At 42.8% G+C, this 25,163-nt stretch overlaps 1 protein-coding gene across 1 annotated transcript in view; it reads right to left on the bottom strand.

Annotated features, from left to right (window-relative positions):
- The window catches only part of LOC308166452 (CUB and sushi domain-containing protein 3-like), a gene marked incomplete at both ends in the record, with an annotated part of 120,500 nt that overhangs the window by 5,144 nt on the left and 90,193 nt on the right, over nucleotides 1–25,163 (bottom strand). Inside the window, 14 exons of the mRNA XM_080540763.1 lie at nucleotides 1,185–1,296; nucleotides 3,396–3,469; nucleotides 3,862–4,035; nucleotides 6,843–7,016; nucleotides 11,274–11,453; nucleotides 13,856–14,032; nucleotides 14,965–15,147; nucleotides 21,834–22,007; nucleotides 22,379–22,564; nucleotides 22,937–23,110; nucleotides 23,463–23,636; nucleotides 23,979–24,152; nucleotides 24,493–24,687; nucleotides 24,916–25,101. Of these exons, the coding sequence (XP_080396889.1) occupies nucleotides 1,185–1,296; nucleotides 3,396–3,469; nucleotides 3,862–4,035; nucleotides 6,843–7,016; nucleotides 11,274–11,453; nucleotides 13,856–14,032; nucleotides 14,965–15,147; nucleotides 21,834–22,007; nucleotides 22,379–22,564; nucleotides 22,937–23,110; nucleotides 23,463–23,636; nucleotides 23,979–24,152; nucleotides 24,493–24,687; nucleotides 24,916–25,101 (2,337 nt within the window). The remainder of the gene's footprint in view (nucleotides 1–1,184; nucleotides 1,297–3,395; nucleotides 3,470–3,861; nucleotides 4,036–6,842; nucleotides 7,017–11,273; nucleotides 11,454–13,855; nucleotides 14,033–14,964; nucleotides 15,148–21,833; nucleotides 22,008–22,378; nucleotides 22,565–22,936; nucleotides 23,111–23,462; nucleotides 23,637–23,978; nucleotides 24,153–24,492; nucleotides 24,688–24,915; nucleotides 25,102–25,163) is intronic.

Genomic DNA, 25,163 nt, shown 5'->3' on the forward strand with positions numbered 1-25,163 from the left:
GGACTGTATGCATGAAAGGCTGTGTCATGCCAGAATATGTCCGCCTGCCAAACAGTGTCCGCCTGTAAATATAAACATAAAAGCTACATTTGATCAGTAAGTAAGCTAGCTAAGTAAGCTAACTAGCTATGATTGGAAACAAAGTAGTATCCAGTTGTGGAACTATCATTTATCACTACTTTGGTTGATGTGGTGTGGGTTAACTAGCCAACTCCGTAACATTAGCAGGGCGAATTACATGTGAAATTAGCATGCTAGCAGGTGTTTTAATATAAAATGGCCATGCCAACATAAAAGTTATAGTGAGCCTGCATTAACCTTAATGCTATTCAAGTGCAAGGAGATTAGATAAGTGCATAGCAACGGTGTTCGAAAGACATTGATGACATCAGGCAGACGCTATTTGGCCAGGCGGACTTAATCTGGCATGACAGCTGCAGCAGGCAGCAGACTAGCTGGCTGTAGACTAGCAACCAGTAGACTAGCTGGCAGTAGGCAGCAGACTGCAGTAGTGGGGCTCAGACAGGGCTGGGAGCAGGGGAACATTTAGGAGAAGAGAGGAGGAAGAGAGGACCAACACAATGTGATAAGTCCTCTACAGCTCTCCCAAGCTCCACAGTGGGAACAAGCAGGGCAGCAGCAGCAGCAGCACACCGCAGTGCAGTGCATTGGAGAGATCACACTGACTGACTGTTGGGATTGGGAATACTGTACGGTACAGACAGTGTTTTCACTACCAACACAGTTTTTCTTAGAGGGGAACTCCATCGAGGAATAGATCTTGGGTGGTTCTAATGAATATGATTTACATCATCATCATTATCCGAGTCGAGTGTTTACTCAAGCATAATGTAAGATAAATTGGTATATTTTGTTGCACTGCATCGATTTGTTATAATGACCATGAACACACACATCACTAGCAAAATGCTTGTTATCATTTGTTCACTGCATTTGTGATGGAATATCAGTGGAATATTTCTGGCTGGTATATCCCCCTGATTTAGAAAACCAACTGTCTAACCCTGTTTACAGGAGAGCACCGCAGTAATCATGTCAACACTCCACTTCTAGACTGACAGGAAATGACATGTTGATTGAAATGGTAGCAGCAATCTGTGGAGAGGACATAGGGTGCATCATGGAGTGGGAGGCGGTGTTTGGCAGACAGGAGGACCACTCACGGATGCATCTGGGCTGAGAGCCACTCCAGGTGAGGTCTGTCTGGCAGCGGCGTGAGGTCGAGCCCTGGAGCAGGTGGCCCTGCTGGCAGTGGAACTCCACCCTATTGCCCACCTGGGGTAGACAGATAAGAACATTACTACATTGGGCTGTCCTGAGGTCTTCAACTGCTCCTTGAATATGTAAATAATTGTAAAAAAATGTGTTAATCTCTTTTGCAGTTGAGGCATGGAACGGAATGAGGAATGGTATTAAAACTCATTTAGAGAAAAAATAACGCACATCCTCCTGTCTTCGGTGCTGAGCTATAACTGACAGTGCAGTAATATTTAGTACAAAACAAGGTAGCCCGCACTCACTTTTCGTTGCTCCAATTTTTATTTAGCAAGCAGCAAGTAAAAATAGACGTTTCGACCGTGAGGTCTTCTTCGATGTATTAAAACTCACTCATGACAAAAAGAGCTTTTGCACACCTTTCTCTTAACAGGTGTAGAAAAAACAGATTAGGAGTAGAAAAAAAGAGGCTCACGCGCACTGTAATATTTTTTAATAGGTACAACGTTTTGGTCAGAAACCTTCGTCAGGCATAATTAAACACAGCGTGTCATTCCTTATTGCATTACAATGAGCCTGACCTCCACCTGCCTCCCCTGTCACTTTTAGGGACTGTAGCAGTTAACTGCTTACTTCAGCTCAACAGCCAGTTTATATTGTTAAGATAATCATCAGTAATTTCACCACATTAAATCAAATCACATCACTATCTGAAATGTGTTTGATACTATAAATGTGCATTTTTCACACGTAAATATCTAATAGCTTCAGACAACATATGTTGCTTTGAAACTGTTAAATATGTTATTTAAGCAATATCACACTCAAGGTTGTGCTTTTCACGGCAGTGATTATCTTCGGTACGCGGCCTTGTATATACAACTGAATCACAGCCGTGCTGAAATTCAGTATAATTTAATGACTGTTTGACAACAATGTTTATTTAATTAATTTGTCTCCGCCAACACAAGTCCGCAACTGAACATGAACTGGACTGTTGTCATGCAACCTGAGAACGAACATTTCCCTGCACAGCTTACTACTTTATGTAGGTCTACACACGCTACCACAGGCTAGCTACTTTGTATCATGTACATGTGTCTGTACATTTCCATTTATTGTGCAACCAGTGAAATAAGCAGTCTCTCTGCTGGTGTCATATCAGCACACCTGAAGGTTTGCACTTAAGTATCTAGGCTTTCCTTCCCTTCGTCCTCTTCTGACGACCATTCATAATTTAACTCAAATGTTATTTGTGGAAATACATACATTTTTGCGGTGCAAAGTTTGTTACAATCTGATAGATAACAACCGTACCTAGCCTAATTAAAGGTTATTTAGTAGAACACCTTTGCGGTGGAGTGATACATATAGTTAAAAGTCCCAGTGCTGTTATACTATATCAGCGCTCACAGAATGCCTCTTATCCAATAAAATTACTTGGTCAGAACTAACTGTTGTATACTTTGTTCATATGCTCTTCTCATTCTTCCTGTGTGCATTAATGTGATGTTTTGTGCTAGATAATGGTTCTGTTAAAACAGCATAATCCCTAGCCCTAAAACAACATAATCGTGACCAGGTTGTCACAGAGTTGAATCTATGATGCGATAATGATCGAGTGTCTGTCACACAGGGATGAGCAAATCATTATCAGTCATTATTAACCATTAAAATCATTTGGAGTCAGATATAACATAATGTTAACTTGTGTTAGTTGGTGATGTGACCACAGTTGGTGTGTTAGTTGGTGATGGGAGTTCGTGAGTTCATTATATCCATAACCGTTTGAAGTAATTCTTGGGAATAAATGTATGTCTTATTTTTGACCCGTCCTCTAATCTTCAGGGTTTTATTTCCCATTCTTCAAACGGTCTAAGACAACATGAGCTGAGCTTCAGAAAAATCAAGAACATAAGAGTCTAATTAAAGCAGAGTGAGAGGAGCCTGTAGGTTCTGCTGTGCTCAAACCCCATATGCCCTGCAATCCCTTGCACCAGCATAACATCATCCAAAGGAATACACGATGATTCCAATCCACACTCATTATATCTTTCAGATTGACTTGGTCAGGCTGCATTCCCTTTGAAATGCACCTGTATTTCGCAATCATAGCCATCTCATTAGTCAATAATAATGTCAAACATAGGTTACTGCACCTTAAAGCCCAAGCTGTTGTTAAGAGATCCATACTCCGGTGTTCCTGGGTTCTCACAGGTGGTTCTGGTGGGTTCTACATGGAGGAAGTCATTGTGGATTTTCATCATGATTGGTTGCCCAAGAACAGAGACAGAGCAGTCATCATGAATAACAGAGGAATCCCTATTGGTACAGTTACAATATCACAGATCCATCAACCACAGAGGAACACACAGTATGAAAGTGCAATCATCCCTAGAGATGCATACATGAAATTGCAATTACCCCTAGAGATGCATATATGAAAGTGTAAATTACCCCAGAGATGCATATATGAAAGCACAATCCTCAGGGATACATATTATATATTGTATATTATGACCAACATCTGAAAAGATATGTACATGTAGGATATATAGAAATACATGCCCTATCTACTGACTGCTCTGTCATTAATAATACATGAGTCATTGACAGGGTGTGTACCTATGCACCGGGGCTGTGATCCACCCCAGGTGCTGTCATCCTGGCAGATGAGTGTAGTTGAGCCCACCAGGATGTAGGGGGCGCTGCAGCTGAAGGTGACCTCAGACTTGTAGATGAAACTGCGTCCTTCCCTCCTGCTCTGAGCCGGGGTACCAGGATCTCCACAGAACTTGGCTGGAAAGACCCAAACACACCGGCTTGTAACAGCAGCTGTGGTTTCGTCCTTCTGCACAGAAAGATTCTCCACACATGTTTGTTTAACCCGTTTTATATGGGTTATTTCCCAATTGAATTATTTATTCCAATCAAGTTTTTATTTCCAACAATCCAACCACCGGTAAATAGTTATCGAGATCCTATGAATACATTTCAATAGCCTTGAGGTGTGGAAGGTTGAGCCACCCCAATTTAGATCAACATAATTACCCAGTAAAAGATTCATTTCCTGACAGGGCCTTTGGGGTTAACACGACTGACGCCATCTGTGCAGCCCATTATACCAGACCCTCTCTGGTGCTGTCAAGGGGTTCCAACCCCCAACCCCAGCACATGGAGCGAAACCCTGTAGGATTATTGCTGCTTCACTGTATGCCTAATCAAATGGATTAGGGCCCAGGAGTGTAGCATCAGCAATTCCCCCCCATCACTTGATACTCACCAGCAAGGGGTCCTTGTTAGCTTTAGGGCTTTGGGAGGTTTTATAAAAAATCAGAGAGCGACCAGACTCATTGCATTCAGTCATGCAGCCACGAGAAGCAACACTACGGGGATGAAGTTAATAAATGTGGTTGCAGCTGCTCAGGACTTGACATCTGCTTCACCACTGCAGGTCTGCAACCAGAGATAAGTTCTCAGTATATCGTTCTGTGCTAAGCACAGCCAAGAAAACACAGCTTCAAAGCCATTACTACACAATAGCTGCATGCTACAGGAGGAGGCATTCCAGGGATGAAGGAGTACCAGGATTACGGAGGATTATGGAACACCGCAAATACTGTGATCTAGAAAATATTGCTGTATTTGATGATGTTTCATCAACGCTGATATTTGATATATATCGGTGTGTCTGATAAATGACTTGTGAATCCATTTACCCTTCAGCCAATATGTGACATGGCAACAAATAACCATGCAAATGGTCCCACAGGGGCTGATGGTCATGTCACCCGTCAAACACCCAAACAATGGCCTCTCAATATTCCGCAGGCATTCCAGAGTGTTAACGACCCAACAGGTGACAATGCACATCAGTCATAAGCTTTAAGTGCTACGTTGATAACCTTCTGTTTTATGGAAATATTCCTGAAAAGGCTGAAAGGCCGAAGTAAGCTGTGCATAATAGATGTGCTTAGAGACAGCCCAGACAAACTCTATAGAGTATATCACTTTTTTCTTGATTAATTATCGATGTATGTTTGCTCCATATCGGTATGCAGAGTGTCATACTGCAAAGGTTGGAGTCACTCTCTCACCCTACTAGACATGTGTACTGCATACCGTAGTAGCAGTAGTAGTAGTAGTAGTAGTAGTAGTAGTAGTAGTAATAGTAGTAGTAGTAGTAGTAGTAGTAGTAGTAGTAGTAGTAGTAGTAGTAGTAGTAGTAGTAGTAGTAATAGTAGTAGTAGTAGTAGTAGTAGTAGTAGTAGTAGTAGTAGTAGTATAGTAGTAGTAGGAGTAGTAGGAGTAGTAGTAGTAGTAGTAGTAGTAGTAGTAGTAGTAGTAATAGTGGTAGTTGTAATAGTAGTAGTAGTAGTAGTAGTAGTAGTAGTAGTAGGAGTAGGAGTAGTAGGAGTAGTAGTAGTAGTAGTAGTACTAGTAGTAGTACTAGTAGTAGTAGTAGTAGTAGTAGTAGTAATAGTAGTAGTAGTAGTAATAGTAGTAGTAGTAGTAATAGTAGTAGTAGTAGTACTAGTAATAGTAGTAGTAGTAGTAGTAGTAGTAGTAGTAGTTGTTGTTGCAGATGTAGTAGTGAGGATGAAACCCTGTATGTTTATCACTAGTAATGTAACATCTCGTCCTGTCCGTTTTGTTTGTCTTAAATGTTATTAATTTATTGTTACCTCTTTATTTGTTGTGTCTCTCACCTTGTCTCTTGTTCAGATACTTCACTACCTGCCCTTGTGTGGTTGCCGCCTGTGTGTTCGTCTGCCCTGCCCTGATTGGTTTCACCTATTCATCATCATTACCTGTGTATTTAGGCTGTGTGTTTTCCCCTGTCTCGTTGCCAGTTCATCTTTGTGCCTTAGTGGGGGGGCGGCTGTGGCACAGGAGGTAGAGCCGACCTCCAATGATCGCAAGGTCGGCAGATCGCCGGTTAGAACCCCGGCTGGCCACATGTCAATTGTCCTTGGGCAACAAATTGCTCCCAATGAGTGGGCTGGCGCCTTGCATGGTAGCTTGCCACCATTGGTGTGTGAATGTGTGTGTGAATGGAGTGTGTGAAAGAGAGGCCATTGTAAAGCGCTTTGGAATAAGGCTCTATATAGGTCAGTCCATTTACCATTTTAGTGTCTTAAAAGTCCCTGCGATCTTCCTAGTTTTCTTTCTTGTTTTCTTGGTTTTTGATCCTTGTTAGTTTGTTTCGAGTTGGACTTTTGCCTTTTCCCTATTGGATTATCCGCCTCCTATTAGCCTGACTACCTGTGAACCCTGCCTTCTCTACCCCGTATTAGATTATCCGCCTCTCTACGAGCTGTCTACCTGTGACCAAACTCGTTTTCTGGAATTAAAAGATTATTCTTTCGGATTAAGCTTTTGTCCCGAGTGGGGCGGTTGAGTCCTCTGCCATGGTCTACAGTCATTACAAGTAATACATATCCGGCTTTGCAGCTACTTATTCTGACTCGGAGACTGTCTGTTGGGGATAGCGGCTAACACTCTGATGCGATCAGTCTTCTACGGAATCCATTCGAACACCAAGCTGTTGTTGCTGCTGTGTGTGAGGGGAAACAGCCATGCTGTGTGGTGTTGTGTTTACTCACGTAGACACTGAGGCAGGTCTCCGCTCCAGGTGCCGTTCCCTACGCAGGTGAGGATGGCAGGGAAGGAGAGTTCGTAGCCCGCCAGACAGGTGTAGCTCACACTAGTACCCCACTCAAACACCGTGCCTTCCAGTAACCCGTTGTTGATGAGTTGGGGTACAGAGCAGGTGACCACTAAGGGGGAAAAAGCCAGAGAGGATCAGGGCATGGAGTACACACAGCAACTAGACATGACAAAGAGTTTGAGATAACAATTAGAATGATTAGCCAGCACACTGTATACATTCGTTTTTCCTTGGTGCATTGGTTTGTCCACAGCTCAGTGCATTTACAATCCATGAGTAACAATGGATGATATTATTGTCTCGGCATTCATCTGATTTACTATCTTGAGAGACACACTGCAGCTTTCCAAGTGTGATATTATCCACGGCAGGGGAGGACAGGTCCATTGTAATGCATGGAATGAGGAATGGTGCTGTATCAAACACGTGATGCATGTTATGTAATAAGGAAGGGTAGATATCATGGGTTTGATATGTGTTTGATACCATTCCTCATTCCGCCCATACAATGGGCCTCCACAGGGGCGGAGCTGAAAGGGGGTGGGGGCGTGGGGGCATCTGCCCCCCTTGTGATCTGATTGGCCACCCCGTGTGCCCCCCCAACGCCCATTGGGTGTTGAGTGCTGTCAATCAGTAAATACCTAGTGAAAGTTTCGAGAAGCGATCGGATTGCGATCGGATATATAAATAGTATTTGTTACTTAATAGTCGAAACGTTGAAGAGAGAGGTGAGGGCGGCCTTCATTTTTTACCCCAACATTTTTTTGGGATTGCTTTTGGCTGGCCCCCCCTATTGAACTGTTGTCACCCCCCCTGTGTCACCTTCCTAAAAATGAACTGGCTCTACCCCAGGTCCTCCACCAGCCTCCCCTGATCCACAGAAAACTGGCCATCTGGTTTCCCCAACACGTTGCGTGAAATGACCTCAAGTATTCTGTCGGTTTTTGTTAATCATCTGATTTTGGGTTGAAAGCGGGGGACCTTTTTTTGCATGTGTTAACTTTAAACTTTCTGTTAAAGTAATTTTATAAATAAATGCATAATAAGCTCAAAGAGATTCTGACATTTTTGGAGACTAACCCGTAGGGAGCAGATGGATTCGGGTTTTAAGCTTATAAATAAAACATGACTGTTGTTTCCTCGCATCAAGAGTCCTCTCGTCACACGCTCCAGAAAATTGAAAAATGATAATGTTGCTTCAGCACACCATTTGGTTTTTCTGTACCATTTAACCTACCGTTAACATCCGAGGTGATCGGCACAGGAGTTCTACAGGCTACGTCTATCACCAAGTTGCACCGGTTGACAGCCAGTAGGCAATATCTGCTACAATCAAACCGAAAACTAGACATATTTTAATTAACAGAAGGTTAATTACGTGGGCCCGGATCCTGAATGTTTAATCCTGAATGTTTGAACACAGTTGGAAGCCTGAATGTTTGAACACATTTGGAACACATGGCTGGTATGTTTGATTAAAACTACATTAACATTTTTTGGCATTTAGCAGACGCCTTATTCCAAAGCGACTTCCAATCAATACATTTGACTAAGCAAGTGAATCATCAATTCACCAGTCGTAGCAGGATTCACCAGTCGTAGCAGGGTTGTACATGACATGGCTAGTAGAATCTGACTGTAAACTAACAAATGTTAACGGTGGTAGTGGACCTCCTGATGTTAGTCTTGACCAGATAATGTTTTTTTTTTTTTATCATGTTTTCAATACTCTTACTCATTTACTTTTATTCCCTGTTACCTTTTTCCTTTCTTTTGCACTGTGTTGTTTTTAAATCAGTTATTTTGCACTGTATTGTACAGTACTGTATTGTACATTCTTATGTATGAAAGCTACTATATAAATAAAGCTTATTATTATTTGAGTGAATGTGTTGGCACAACTTGTTTCTTAGTTCAAGTTGAAATCTGTGAAATTGTTCACATCCAAATAGCACTCAAGGGGTTATTTCAGTGGTGCAAGTCATTAATACATAATTTGCACAGCAGATTGCACTCCAAAGGTAGCTAGCTAACTGTTCAGGGTATTTGGGTCAATCAATCTTGAGTGTACTTCAAATAAGTCAAAAAACACTCAGAATGTTTTCTTTTCTTTCGTCGGCTGTCATGTTGTTTCTCCTTGAAAATGATTACTAAATAAAGATAATATATTGAATAACTTCACCACCACCACCACAGACCACTTTGGATACTCTTGAGAACTTGAGTTCAGGCACTTAAACTGAATTAGTTCAGTAAACATCCAGCTGGATGCAAGAATGGGCTCTGCGGTATGTAAGTCACCATGATTATGACAAAAATAATTACATACGTATGCACTGCATCCAAAATTACCTCAAGACTCCAGCGGCAGGCAGAACTGAATAAGAAGTGGGAAACTGTCCCCATTTCCAAACCTAAGACGTATTAGTGCATCTTAGCTGAACACGCCAAACCTCGGATTCAAGTCTGAACCCTGCTGGCTGCAAGCTTGTGAATGTGTCACACACACACAGCTCGGCATACATATCAGCTTCATATCCCCAAGCAGAGAGAGACGGGATAACAGATGCCCTGCATCATGACAATATCATGTCACTCACGCTGTCTGAACTTGCCACCTTGAAGTTAAAAGCAATCGTGCAGAAATAAAGAAGTGTCAGTTATCGAGGAAGGCATTGTTCTTGGCCTGAGACGCAAACATATTATTTTCCCTTGAAAACCCTTTGACCTCGTAACTGTCAGAAAGAAAATAAAAGCTTTGATCTACAGAGCTGCTTCCTTCTTCTCTCTCAGATTGTCTGGGAGCGTAACACACCTGCATAACAGTGGAGGCTGGTGGAGGTAACAACCGGAGGACAGGCTCATTGTAAACCCAGCCTCCACTGCTGCAGTACATGCTGTACATACAGTACCAGTCAAAAGTTTGGACACACTTATGGGAAAATGTGTCCAAACTTTGGACTGCTACTGTATGTACATTATACTACATAGTACACACTACACTACACACCGCAGTCCACATTACCTCTGAATACCCCCATTCCCTGTTCAGCAGCTGTAGTCACAACATTAATATAGAGGGCCAAATTAATAATAATCAAACCTCTCAGAGTGTGTCTTTTATTCATTTAGCCGGGAGAAAAATAAATACGAAAGTGCTGTTGGGACCAGTGAAAGAAGATAGACAGAGGGGAGGGGGAGGGATGGCTAGTGAGAGAGACTAGAGAGTGAGAGAGAGAGAGAGAGTCAGGGGAGTGAGAGAGACTAGAGAGAGAGAGAGTTAAAGAGAGAGAGAGAGAGAGAGAGAGAGAGAGAGAGAGAGAGAGAGAGAGAGAGAGAGAGAGAGAGAGAGAGAGAGAGAGAGAGAGAGAGAGAGAGAGAGAGAGGGAGGGGAATGGCAGCCCCTCTGGCTCACTGACTAATGTATACAGGTCAGTGGTTTCTGACAGGCAACACTCAGGCTGGTGGTGTCGACAGTGTCTGCAGCTGGGAGGGAAAGGGCGCGGTGGCACCCCGGGGTAGCTCCTCCAGCAGTAGGCAGCCAGTCAGGCAGGCTGCCTGGGCCTGGGTGCAAGCATGGTAGGCAGAGCTGTCTGAACAGTTGACACGATTAGTGCCTGGAGGTGCTCTCCAACACACTCTCTCCACATTAACTACCTTTGATCACGGCAAACCGTAGATCTACCCAGCGCATGACAGGACGTTTTAATAATGGAACAGCTATGAAATATTACAACACGGTTTTTAGTGTGTGAGTGTGTGTGTGTCAGTTTGAATGTTTTTCCCAGTAAGAACTCAGGGGCAAATTGCCGGTGTTGTGACCCCGGTGAGAAATGATGCTCACAGGGATGTCTGGTCTGAATGTGGGTCTAGAGTGACCCATATGCACCATTCATAGTTTGAAATGCCTTGCCTTCCCTGTGGTATGTGTAAATGGTGTTTCTTTAATTGCAAGGGACCTGCTGCTTAGCAATAATGAATGTCTCCTTTTCTTGGAGTTCCTTCTACAGTTTATTGGAGCTAGCTGCCTTGGCACCACTCGACCTGCTAATCTTCCACTGAAGATATTTTACTTTTCGAAATCATTGCCAGATATGCAAATCCATTGCTGCTCTCTGAACAATAAATCATACTGCTTTAATGACCGTGAGAGCAGTAACAGTTTTCGGTTTGTACAGTACCGTATCGAAGTTCACTGTTAAACAAAACCCTAAGTGTAAGGGGTTTAGATAATTAGAATTAAGTCTGAATAATTGTAATTGTTTGACAAAACATTGTCTATAGATACTCTAGGGTAGAGTATAATAATATAATATCATAATTTGCTGAGTGGTTCAAATGCAATGAAATGGTTTTCTCCCCATACCTTTACACGTGGGTATCGTGCCACTCCAGGTGCCATTGTGGGTACAAGTCCGGGTCACAGCACTGTCCCACTCCATCAGGTATCCAGGCTCACACATGAATGTGACATTCTGCCCGATGGTGAAGTCCTCTCCAAACCTCATCCCATTGGCTGGAACCCCTGGGTCGCCACAGCTGATCACTGTCAGGATAGATCAAACAAACCGAATCGGAATATCAGAGACGGTCAGTGTTTTTTTGTTGCTGTTGTTGTTGTTGTTGTTGTTGTTGTTGTTGTTGTTGTTCAGGCCTTGCCTACCACCCCCTCTCATTGGAGGACAGTTGCTTCGTTGCTACCCACAGTTTGTGCATGTATTTGTGAAAATATGAAAATATGTTTTCTTGTCTGAAGTGTATTGAACAACAACTTATGGTGAACAAAAGTAGAACAGAATGTTCTGCCAAAATCATTATCTGATTCTGGGAAAATATTGTGGAGTGATTATACCAAGGGGAGGGAGTTTCCTCTTGACGTGGTAAGCTATGAATGATGATCACTATGTGTGCCAAGGTCAGAGTGACCTCTCCAGGGAAGAGGGATGACTATAGAAGTCTTAGTATTCTGAACATGTGATTTAGATCATCTTCATTACTGCTATGCTGTGACTCTGATCTCTGTATTAACAAAAGGCTTCAAGCTATATGATCAATCTCCTCGTACTTCTATATTACCTAACCAAATATCAACTAAGAAGAAGAACCCAGAAACTATTCTACAACACATGTTTTGGTTGACATTTGACATCTGGTTTTCACTGCTTCACATTGTGAAGTGTCTTTTAGCAGTGAAATGTCACTGCTTAAAACCAATGCGTAGCAAGAAGCAACTGTTCTATATTATAGTACATAACATGAATGACGCACTGTAAAAGCAGTTCCAGCTGCTGCTGAATATTCTGCACAAATTAAAAGTTCATTGAAGGAAAAGGAAACGAGGAAGGCCAATGACTTAGAGTCTGTAAGTCTCTGTGTGGAAGCAGCTTTTATTCAGAGAGTCTGGACATTGTAAAAACCATTGCAAGATGTTTACTCCAACAATTCAACTACGGTTACACTTTTTATTGGTGCCTCACTCTGAATGCAGCATCTAATCTCATCATATCCCCCTTGGGTGAAGTGCACTGCAAATACAGTTGCCATGAATACTGACAGCAAACACTGTCAGCAAGTCACAGAGGCACTAAACAGATGATTGGTAGGGGAAAACATTTGAAGCTATGAAAATAAAATAAGCTATGAAAATAAAATCAATACACCCAATAGATGTGTCTCGCAAATGTGACGTTCTAGTGTTTTGGTCCGCATGTCGGCAACCAATCAAAATGTTCTGACATTTATTTTGAAGCACGGAAATACATTTCAACGTTGTTGAGAATCACAACGCAAACTCGCTAGTCAAACCAAAATACTGCAATGCAATGGATTCGGTGAGTAATCCCCACTGCTATCTATCACACTACTTTACATTATTAGCAGGCTCACAAAACAAGCTGTGTTAGTTGACTAGCGATGTGTCATTGATTTTCAACAACGCGGAAATGTATTCACATTTTTCTAAAGAAAGGTCTGAACATCGGATGCCGACATGCGGACCAAAACACTAGAATGTGTCACAAATGGTATCTCTCCTCCTGACAGTGTTTAAACTTCATAACTGACAATATAAATATGCAAGAAGCAAAAACTTTCCTCTTCTTGAGAGTGTGAATTCGGTCCTGTTCTAACCAACGATCAATAACCCACAAATCTTGAAAATGACTGGCTTTCTAAATGGATTCATAATGAGCAATCCTTGGCATCCAGCATGTTTGTCTCCCTGAAGTGGTCAATCAGAAGTGAGATGATCAGAGATACTGATGAGAGCCCTTGAGTTGAGAAGAGGAGAGGAGGCAGGCCGGCTGCATACAAAGTTTTCTTTTGCATTGTCTGATCACAAAGTTTCATACGGGTTCCTAGGAAGCTCTCCCTTATCTCCAGAGACACTCATATTCATTGTCAAATTGAAATGCTCATAATCATCTATCTTATTGTGTGGTTCAATTAGGAGACACGAGGATACTGTGCTCATAAAATGAACAGTTATTTTAGTGCAAATTGAATATGGATCGACACACTACTTAATTACACCAGGCTCGTTCACGAGGGCGCGAAGATAAAAGTAGGCTGTCTGTTTGATGTCACGCAGAGAGTGGTACGAGATTTATGACTGGTACATTATCTTAGATCTGGTGTGTTCAGATAGTCAGAGTGCTCAGACTATATCATCCAGTAGACTATAGCACTGCCAGTTAATTCTGGTGTTTACCACTGGTGTCTGTTGCAGACCTTGTATGACCGAAAGGTGTTTTCTTTCTCTTATCATAGAATAGCCTAATACAATTCTAGATTCCTAACTTTTTTATTTTACACATTTTTACACTGGTTCCTCAGGCTAGCTCTCTCCAGGGAATATTTAATGGTGCAGATTCTGCAGAATGGGGCACTGTCAGTTAAATGTGGTGTTTTCTACTGGTTTCGTAAGCTAGCTCTTCAGGGAAGACTTACTTGTGCAGTTTGGGGCACTGCCAGACCATGTGCCGTTGGCCAGACACTGTCGGGTGGGCGTGCCGGAGAGGAGGTATCCATCCATACAGGAATAGACAATGGAGTGGGAGAAGGTTGTGCCATCAACACGGAAAATGTGACCATGAGCAGGGCTGCCTGGGTTCACACAGTGCACAGCTGGGGAGGCAGGGAGACACACATCAGGGTCATGCCACTAATGGCTTTTCTGTCTCATAAAAAAAAAATCTAATTCAACTCGTTCAACCCAGCGGATACAGTACATTCCTGCAGCGAAAAAGACAGAGAATTTTGTCAAATATTTCCCCTGCTGTTAATTATGTTTCATTAGTACATTGATTTGCCCCCTCAATCACTTAATTGTCTGGAAAATGTGTAAATGATTTTAATGCAGGCAGGAAGTGAGTATTGGCACAGAGCTCTTTCCCCAGTCAGTCACTACTGACATAGAGTGGCTACCTGCGGTGATGAACAGGAGAACGTGAGTGGAATTTCGTGGTGCATTTCAAGTTCACGAGATTAGGAAGCACATGGATGACATGCTAAGGTTTAATGCAAGCCCGGCTTTCAAATCATAAAAGGGAAAAAAAAGGCATGAGTGAATCTTGTGAGGTAGCTATAGCTAACAATCTTTAAATCAGTTCAACTGCTAGGCAGGAGTGGTGAATGCGGTACCCTGTCATATTAAAACTGACATGGACATTGTCAAGCTTTGACTCTGAGACTGTCACCAAAAAGGCAAGTCTGTCAGAGAGTCTCTGCAATTTCCGGTTGACCCTGAGGCAATTTATGCATCACACAGTGCTGGCATATGATACAATATTTAACATCTGGGATGATTCATTTATCACTTCCATAAAGAGCTTGGCTTTAGGTCTCCAAAAAATAATATAATTATTTTGGGCAGGACTCTTGGAAGATATTACCAATATCCCAAATCACAATCATTCAATAGCAAATTGTATACAGTATATCCATCACCTGTGTGTGAATGTGTGAGTGTGCAAGCCACGCGCTTATCAAACAAACGCTCAGTATTCAAGACACGTCTGCGTCGCAAAATGACATTTTTGTTTAAGGATTGCCCTCACGTTTGCAGAACGGCTGCCTCCCAGACCAGGTACCATTGGGGAAGCAGATCCTCTCAGCTGAGCCATACAGTGTGTGGCCCACGGCGCAGGTGAAGCGTACTTTACTGCGCAGCTTGAAATTGCTTGCCTCTCTGCTTGCATGGGCAGGTGTACCCGGGTCCCCACAGGTACCTGCTGAGTCACCTACCAGAGACATAAAGAGAGATATTAGCAGACCACGAGACTCTACCGTTCCGTTCCATGTTCAGAACCAGCAGTAAAACACATTGGAACAATGACCATGTTGTCTCTCAGCCAGTCACCTCTACGAAACCATCTCAACATTCTGACACTAAAGAACACCATTAAAGCCAACCAGGTGTGCTTTAAGAGGTAATTGATATGATCCGTGAGCTATATCCTTTTCATAATTCTGGGGGAAAAATACAGCTTTTCCTGGGATGCGATTGTATTGTAGCAGCGTCACCCTGTCTTTGCATAAAAATGAACAGAGAATAATTTCCCCTATATTTAAAAGCTTCTACTACAGTGAGTGAAAGTGGGCCAAGGTTCCTTAAATTAGACACAGGAGCTGGGAGGATGAGTCTGAACGTCTTTTGAACATTTCATATTGTGAAGAGCAAGCCAGGAAGACTGGGAGTCAGGAGCCTGGCCTATACACAGGGGACGTCTCTTCACAGCACAATGCTGCTGCTACGCCCACAAATCCTGCTGGCTGTGTCTGTCTGTCTGTCTGTCTGTGTGTCTGTCTGTCTGTCTCTCTCTCTCTCTCTCTCTCTCTCTGTCTCTCTCTCTCTCTCCCTCTCTCTCTCCCTCTCTCAGTCACCCCGTATCTCTCTCAAAAGATGAATTAGAGAGAGAGGGTGAGTCTTGAGTTTCTTGCTATGAGGTTAATTTGGGCTTTCGTCTGAGTCTGAGCTGGATTTCAGGTCAAAGACTCACAGTTGGAGTGTCTGTGTGTGTGTGTGTATGTGTGTATGTGTCTGTGTGTGTGTGTGTGTGTGTATGTGTGTGTGTGTGTGTGTGTGTGTGTGTGTGTGCATGCGTGTATGTGTCTGTGTGTGTGTGTGTGTGTGTGTGTGTGTGTGTGTGTGTGTGTGTGAGAAAGTGTGTAAGTCAGAGCGGCTGTCTGCACTTCATTAGTCTTCCCTGCTAAGGTGAGCAGCCAGGCTCACCATGTGTTGTGACAGTTATAATCTCACTAATTGGGACACTGGTAGATTAGGTGTGAATCTGAATTAATGTCCGTTCACTGGTTCATTTTGGGAAGAGATAATAAGGCTCTCAAGCCAGTTATGCAACATGGAGAGATGCAAGAGAGAAGTAGGTTAGGGCCTTCCTTTCTGATTACCCAGTGTGTGAGATAGTGATAATGCCTTAGATAATACAGTAGTATAACAGTATACTGTAGACCTACAGTATTGCATTGTGAACAACATCTATATATTAATGGACAAAGATGAAGATTGTTTCTGGACTGGGAGACTGCTTAATATAGTGTAAATGTGCTAACAATAAACAATTAATGTCACCCACTTATCTGGGGTTAGAAACCTACATTCATGTGAAAAAATTAGGACACTGCATGAAATGTTTAGTTCTTTTTTAAGAAATATGGAAATATCAATATGTGATCTTCTTTTAAACAATATCTACAGATAAAGGTGATGTAATTCAACCAAACACAATAACAATTTAACATTGTTATTTAACATTTAAAATAGATATTTATTTTTATGAATTTTTAAAATTTACAAAGATGCTAATTCCTACTGAGGAAAAAGTTAGGACACCCTATGTCCTAATAGCTGATCTTGTCCCATTTGGTTGGAATAACCTCAACTAGACATTCCCTAGAGCTGTCTTCCAGTCTCTGACATACCGGTAAATTGGTAGAAAAAATGTTTCCCGCTCCTCCATGCAGAATTCTTTCAGCTGTGTGATGTTTGAGGGGTGTCTGGCATGCACAGCCTGTTTCAAATCACCCCACAGAATCTCAATAGGATTAAGATCCGGGCTTTGACTTGGCCATTCCAGAACTCTCAATTTCTTTCTTTTGAGCCATTCCCTGGTGGATTTACTGGAATGTTTTGGGTCATTGTCATGTTGCATGGTCCACATCGCTTCAGCTTCAATCTTTGGATGGATGGTCTCATATTTTCCTCCATTCTATGATGGTGAGCTAGCCAGGCGCTGCTGGAGCAAAGCCATGACATTAACACTCCCATGCTTCACAGTTGGTAGGAGGTTCCTGTGCTCAAATGCTGTCTTTGGTTTGTGCCAAACATGCCTTCTGTTAGTGTGCCCAAATAATTCAACTTTGGATTCATCTGTCCAAAGCACATTGTTCCAGGAGTCCTGGGGGGGTCATTTATAAACGGTATGCAACTTTGAAGTTTTGAGATGTACAAAAACACTACTTGTGACGACGCTTGAAAATGTGCTCTCCTCCACGCACACTCGGACTCATGCGTACGGACAGAAACTGGAGAAATTAGCAACTGGGACTCATGCTGGCAGAAGGATTAAACTTGAGAAATGCTTTGAAATAGATACCATTGTGTAAAAAAAATATCTAAATATTACCTCTCACGTATTATATATTTACAGTTCCAAAATATATACATATATATGTGCACACTGCACATATCTTAACTGTACATATATTCGCCTTTGTCCTGTATATATAACACTGTACATATATCTTTACTGTACATATCATATTGATAGTCATGCAAATATATTGACTTTTTACATTCATATTCATTGCATGTATACTGACTTTATATTAATTTACTTGTACTCACTGTAATACCGTAGCCTATACTGTTACACCATGCAATGTCCATACTTTCCGTAGGCCTTTAAATCCTCTAGGGAACATAGGCCATCGATGAAACCCTTCCATCCTCTCCGGTCTAGTGCTCTCCGATCCAGCTGTTGCCATGACAGCCCTTCTGTTCTGCCTTCATCTCCTGTTCTGTGGTTCTTCTCCAGGTGGTTCTAGGTCTTCCTCTCTTCCTCCTGCCTTGTGGGTTCCATGTTCGAGGCTGGTGCTTTGGGAGTGATTTGTTTTGTGTTCTGAGTGTGTGGCTTATCCAGTTCCATTTTCTCCTCCTGATTTGGATTCTATTGTTTCTTGTTTGGCGAGTTCCCACAGGTTGGTGTTTGAGATGATGTTGGGCCAGTAGATTCCCAGGAGGCGTCGGAGGCAGCGGTTAATGAATGTCTATAGTTTGTTGAGTGTGTTGGTGGTTGTCTGCCAGGTTTCAGACCCGTAGAGTGGATTTGACATTTCCTTCAGATTTTGTTTAAGATGTTAAAGGTTGTCCTTGCTTTTCCAATTCTGGCTTTGACATCATCCTCCGTCCACAGTAATTATACTCCTGAGGAATGTGAAACTAACTACATCCTCTAGCTGGTTTTGGTCCATGATTATTGATGTTGATTTGCATTAATTTGGTTTATGATGAGTTGATTTTGAGCCCAAGTGAAGCAGCTGTTATCTCTATTTTGTGTGATTTTTTTTCTGCATCTGTTGGTGGGTGTGTGCTAGTAGTGCCAAATCATGAGCAAAATCCAGATCTTCTAGATCTGTTCGGTCGGGCTCCACTGTATGCCGGTTCGGCTGTTACTAGTTACCTGTTTCATAGTCCAGTCTAGGCAGAGGAGGAGGAGGAAGGGCAAGAGCAAGCATCCCTGCTGCACCCCAGTCAGGACCTCAAAGGCCTCTGATATGCATCCTTCATGAAGAACTTGGCATTACCTCCCTTGGTAGGTGCTCTTGATGATGCTGATGAACTTTGGTGGGATGCCATAGTGCACCTTCAATTTCCACAGCATCTCCCGATCCACACTGTCAAAAGCCTTTTCAAAATGTATGAAATTGACATAGACAGGAGAATTCCATTCAATGGATTGTTCAATGATAATCCTGAGGGTGGCTATTTGGTCTCCACAGGATCTATTATTCCTGAAGTCCGCCTGGTTTTCCCTAAATCTCTCATCATCAACCACCTTCTTAAGCCTCTCCAGTAGAATGCGGTCGAGCACCTTCCCTGGTGTTGAAAGCAGCATTATTCCTCTGTAGTTTTTGCACTGCCTAAGGTCCTTTCCTTGCCCTTCCTTAAGAATCTTCACAATGTTGCATCTCTCCAATCTGACGGGACATTTTCTTCCTCCCAGATGATTCTCATGAGATGGTGAAGCATGTTGATGGAGGTTTCGATGTCTGCCTTGAGGGCTTTGACTGGTATCTCTGCCTTGCCTCCTCTCAAGGCCGTAATGGCCTTCTTAATTTCTGTCTTGGTGGGGGGGTTGCAGTTCATCTCCAACAGATTTGAGGCTGGTGGGATTTCTGCTGTCAGTTGAGGAGGCTGCCTGTTGAGCAGTGCACGAAAGTATTCCGTCCACCTCTTAAATTGGTCTTCCTTGGTTGTGAGGTGTGTACCCTGTGAATTTCTTGTGTGTACTTGTGTTTGTTTGAACTTGCCTGTGAGCTTTTTTCTGGAGTTCCTTCAGATAGTTTTTTCCCGCTGCTTCCTCTGCCTGTTGAACTAAATCCTCTATGTACTTCCTGTTGTCCCTTCTGACACTTTTCTTCACTTTGTTTGCTGCTTCCTAGTCCTTCTGTGCTATCGCCTTTTTTGCTCTGGTTTCACTTCTGTTTCGTACCTCATTTTCTCCCCATCTCTCATTCACTTTCCCACGGATAGCCTGGGTTTGTTGTTTGTCTTCCTTCTCCCAACCACTTCGTCTCTTTATGCTTTTCAGACCTTTCAGGTTTTGTAGTACTTTTGTAGTGCTTCTGATGTTTCTGATGTGCCTGTATCCTGAAATTGCTGTACATTGAATTTGACTCGTCCTTCCCTGGGTTTCGTGCATTTAATTTTCAGCTGGATCCTGAAGGTGATGGGCAGAGCCAGCATCAGTTCCTTTTTTAACTCTGACATCCAGCAGTGAGCACCTACACTTTTGGCTAATGCAGATGTGGTCAATTAGATTTTCTGTTGTATGTTCAGCAGAAACGCAAGTTGCTTTATGGATGTCCTTATGTGGGAAAATCGATGTTCAAGTTGTTGTCTGCGCAAGTCGTCCATGTCCACTGTCCATACATTCATGGCTTTTGCACTATGCACTGTCTGGTTAGATGCCGAACTGCATTTCATTGTCTTAGTACTTAGTACCCTGTCAGTGACAATAAAGTTCAAGATTACCCCTCAAATATGTTATGCAGTTTAATCAGGAATCATAATTATTTAATTGGATCTGTAATTATTAAACAATACTTACTTATTAATACAATACAAAATGTATTCTCATAAATAATAAGATGAACAGTACGACAAATTATGTTTAAACCGATTCAGTTTTCGATGCCTCAGTCGGGAAGATACGAGTACAAACCACCAGTTTCATAGTGTTATGTGTTCGTTGTGCAGAACTGTTGTGCAAAATTTCACAGGGTGAAATAAATAAAATTCGCCTCACTGTCAGGATTTGCCGTCATTGTCGTCATGCAGTCAGTATAGATTAATATTAATTTGGTGCGTTTCACTGACCATTTATAGGCAACTATGGGCGTTAAAAGGGTGGGACAAGACGCTCGTTCAAGTGTGCAAAATTGGTGTGGGACGTGCATGCACACTGTGTTATAAAACAGAACCTTGGTGTGCGTAATCGTTTTTGCTTATCGACCTACTGAACCTTTTTACGCCAGTTCTACGCAAAGTTTTATAAATGATCCCCCTGATGTTTGTCTAGGTGTTTTCTGGCAAACTTTTGTCTTGCCCTGATTTTTTTGACAGCAAGGGTTTCCTCCTTGCACACCTCCCATGAACATCGAACTTGTGCAGTCTCTTTCTGATGGTAGAAGCATCAGACTGTGGCAAGAGCTACCTGTAGGTCCCGTGATGACATTTTAGGATTGTTGGAGACTTCTTTAACTTCTTACTCACAATAAAATTAAAAGCATTTTACTACTAGCATTTCTTGCATTACATTTGACAAATATTGTTTAAAATATTTATTTTTCAGTTTTATTTGTTTAGTCATATTACCTCCATCTCCCAATATTGTTAAAATGAAGATCGAATGTTGAAAAAGACAAAGATTTTCATGGGGTGTCCTATCTTTTTCACATGACTGTATGTTCATCCTCATAAAAAGTTGACAAAATGTTTTTCCAAAGAAGGCAATTTGTAAATTATACTGAACAAAACTCAAAATGAATTGCAGCTTGGCACACTAATCTCTCAATGCATCTCAATGCATTTCTAAATTTACCTTTAAAAATAATAGGTGTTAGGTAACAGTATTTGTGATGAACACCTAAATTATTATCAGTTACCAGGGGAACTTTGAAGAAAAGGTAGTCAAAAATAATGTTCCTAAAACATACAAAGATTCTACTCATTGAAATAGTGATGCTGGGATGGATCTGGATAAGCTTCCAACGGCCCATGAGAGTAACTCCCCACTGCAAAACCGGTTTGCTTACACACACTTTTCTGGGTCAGTAAATTCAACTGAGTACACACTCCCCATCATCACAGAGATAAGACTAAATGTCTTGGCTATGGGGAGGTTTAAAGAGCAGCCAACGCACTCAAGCACAGACAGATCAAAGCAGGATACAGCAAGTGAGTTTAAGGTCACAGGTTTGAGGATCGTCCTGGATGGGTACAAATCCTTATTTGGATAACGTCTTATATCATTATGGGTATCATCAAATCAATCTCAGCGTCCAGTCAAGGTTATTCTAATCCAACTCATAAAGATACTAGTTATGTATATAACCTGATGAATCTCCTAAACTCAATGATTAATCACAGTCCGCCAGCCGTCCGATCCAGGTGTGCCGTCCTTACCTGAGCAGTGGGGGAGCGGTGCGTTCCAGTGGCCGTTGAGCTGACAGGTGAGTGAAGCCTCCCCTACGAGCTCCCGGTCCCCTGTGCAGGCGTATTGCACTGTGGAGCCGAACGTGAACTTATCTCCCGTCAGAACCCCTTGGGGAGGCGAGCCGGGGTGGCCACATTCAACCTCTGTAACAGACAGACAGGGAGAGCCTCCTATCACTGTACACACAGGGGATCAGCAGGGATTTACATAGCAATTACTACATGGTAAAATTGGTAATTGCACAAAGTCTATGAATGACTGGTTCTTTAGGATTCATCGTAACGCAACTTGCTAGGCACAATGGTGCCAGGTACGGTACTGACTAGGCGTACTGACGGGTTGGATTCTTTATTTGTGAATTAGATTCGGCTTCTTCGCTGTGAACCAACAAATAGCAATTATGATCCCGCCAGTTGCACATCGTTTAGTCTCACTGTCAATAAGATACCTTTACAATTGAAGCTGAGGAAGGCTAGAGGACTTGGCAAGGTTATAGACAACACAGCCAACATACCGATGCATTCTGGTAATGGCTTGTCCCAGTGCCCAACCGGTTGGCAAGTGAGCACAGATGAGCCGAAGAGGTAATAGCCCGGATTGCAGTCATAAAACACCACACTGCCGAAAGTAAAGTTGCCATGTTCAATCTTACTCTCCCTGATTGAGTTGGCTGGGATGCCGGGATCGGTGCAGTTGACCACTAGGCGAAAAGAATAAAACACAGTCATAATCTAGCAATCATTTCCCTAATGAACTTGTCACAGTACTGTTTATCACCACAGATCTAATAAGTATTCTCTCACAGAAGCTGGAAGCGCCTATTTGGCGCTTGGCTGAGTGACACATTTACCAACTGTGATCTGTCATCCTGCTCAATTGCCAGTTAATAATAGATATGCTAAACTGACAGAAGCTGCTTCTTGTTTATCCTATGAATAGATGTACTCCTCCTATTATTAGGCATTTCAACCATCAACAATGCTTCAAAATATTTCCGCTGAAAATGAAAATAGAGAAAAACGTATTGTCACAGATAGGCCCCGTCTGAAGGCCTCGGATGTCGGCGCCCCACCTCTGCACGTGGGCGGCTGTTGGCTCCACTGGCGGCTGGCCTGACACTGGCCCCGGGACGGCCCCTCTAGGAGGTAGCCTTTGTTGCAGGAGAAGCTGACAACGTCGTTATAGTTGAACCCATCCCCTGTGGTGCGGCCGTAGATGGGACTGCCTGGGTGGCCGCATGTTATGGCTGCTCATGGAAGAGGAGGGGAAGGAGAGGAATTCGATAAATATGATTAATATACAGAACAACATACAGTACTGCATATCATATGAATGTCATTATCATACTATTAACACGTAGGGAACTATGAATCTGATCCAAAATACGATCCAATTATCTTTAAAGGAGAGGGTAAACAAGATCTCTCAGTTTGTCAATAGGCAAACTTCACGTTGGGAGACATATCAGCAGTATGCATCGGTTTACTTATTCAGTTATTCATATACACACACACACACAAGCACACGCAGACACGCGCACACGCACACGCACACACACACACACACACAGGCTGGCCCGGGGGGAGTCGAACACTTACAGATACAAGAAGGGAGCTGTCCAGACCAGTTGTGGTCTTGCTGACAGATCCTGACTGAAGAGCCAATGAGGCGGAAGCCTGGGTTACACTGGTACACCACAGTGTCCCTGTAGCCAAAGTTCTCTCCAATCACCTGGCCGTTAACTATGTGTTCCGGAACACCACAGTGCCCAGCTGGGGGGAGAACACACAGTTACTGTCATCTAAGGAAGGGAAGAGGAGGGAGGCAAACTATCACTTCCTAAAATCTGTCTGATACCGTCACGCACGTAATCGTATTACCTTTTGGTCCAAAAAATCTCCTTCCGTGGAGAAATCTCTTGCCTCTTAAATCTAGGGAACTGCAACTGAATGACTGTGACTATGATTCACCTAATTCTATCCCATGTTTCAAAAGCAGCAAAGGGATTCATTATTTCTGCACTTGTGAAATGTGAGGAAGGGAGATAAAAATATGTATTCTCTAGGTCTCCACGATGGGAACCCAGAAAGTCATCGTGTTCTAGAATCATTTACCAAGGCACTGACTCTCCATGCCGGTCCACAACCCAGATAGCAGACACTCCCGAACAGTCGAGCCAACCAGAATGTATCCAGGATTGCAGCTGAAAATGGCCGACGCTCCAAAGGTAGTCTGTGTTCCAATTTTCTTCCCATTAGGAGGATTGGGCAGCTCTCCACACGAAATGACTGCAGTACGAGAGGCAGCAGAGAGGAGAGGAGAAATTGGCTTACATTTTAGTGTCAATGACAGCGCAAGTAATTTACACCATACCTAGTGACCTTAATGCAATAAAGAATGACCCATACTTCCTCTCAAGCAGATAATGATAGCATTACCTTTCCTCAAACAGCTTTAATTGTCTCTGGAGGTTAAAAAAAAAAAAGCCATCGAACTTGCTCTTTTGACCATTACCACTGCTCTCAACACTCTAATTCCTGACATATTGTTCCTGACATGGTACAATAAATCCTTTGTGTCAACATAGAAAGCGTTAAGGTTGAATCCCTTGATCGTATTGACACTCACTCTTGCATCGAGGCCTCTCGTTCCGCCAGCTCCACACCCCATTGGCCATACACTGGACGTGGGCAGGCCCCTGCCGGTAGTATCCAGGGTTACAATTGAAGATAACCTTGGTTCTGTACTCATAATGGGAACCATTGACAATCCTCCACTTCCCATGGTCAAGAGAGAAGGAGCTGAGACTGGGACAAACCACGACTGGTGGATAGATAACAGGAGCAGGGAATAAAAAATAAACCACACATTAACATGTGAATGTAGACCCAATTCTACTGTTCACGCTTCTCTATGCTGGGCATTAATCTGCTTTTACACAAAGCCTGTAGTTGGGAAACATTTATGCCAATTCAGAATATAATTTGTTTAATCTCTCTTTCCAGAGAGGCACTCTGTAGCACAGGGCCTCTCTCTCTCTCTCTTGTTTACCTGTGCAGCGGGGTATTTTGTTGTGGTTGCTCCATGTGCCATCAGGTTGGCAGACTGTGGTCGTCAGCTCCTTGGAGGAGAGCCGGTAGCCATTGTTGCAGAAGTAGGTCACACGTGTGCCAACAGAGTAATCAGCAGCCAGCACACCTCCATTCACTGGCGCAGTGGGTACTCCACACGACACAGCTGGAGGCCCCAGGAAGACAAACACATGCCCATCACGAAAACACACACACACACACACACAC

Source organism: Nansenia antarctica (genome assembly GCF_963989245.1).
Source record: "Nansenia antarctica genome assembly, chromosome: 10".
In the NCBI taxonomy this organism is placed as follows: Eukaryota; Metazoa; Chordata; class Actinopteri; order Argentiniformes; family Microstomatidae; genus Nansenia; species Nansenia antarctica.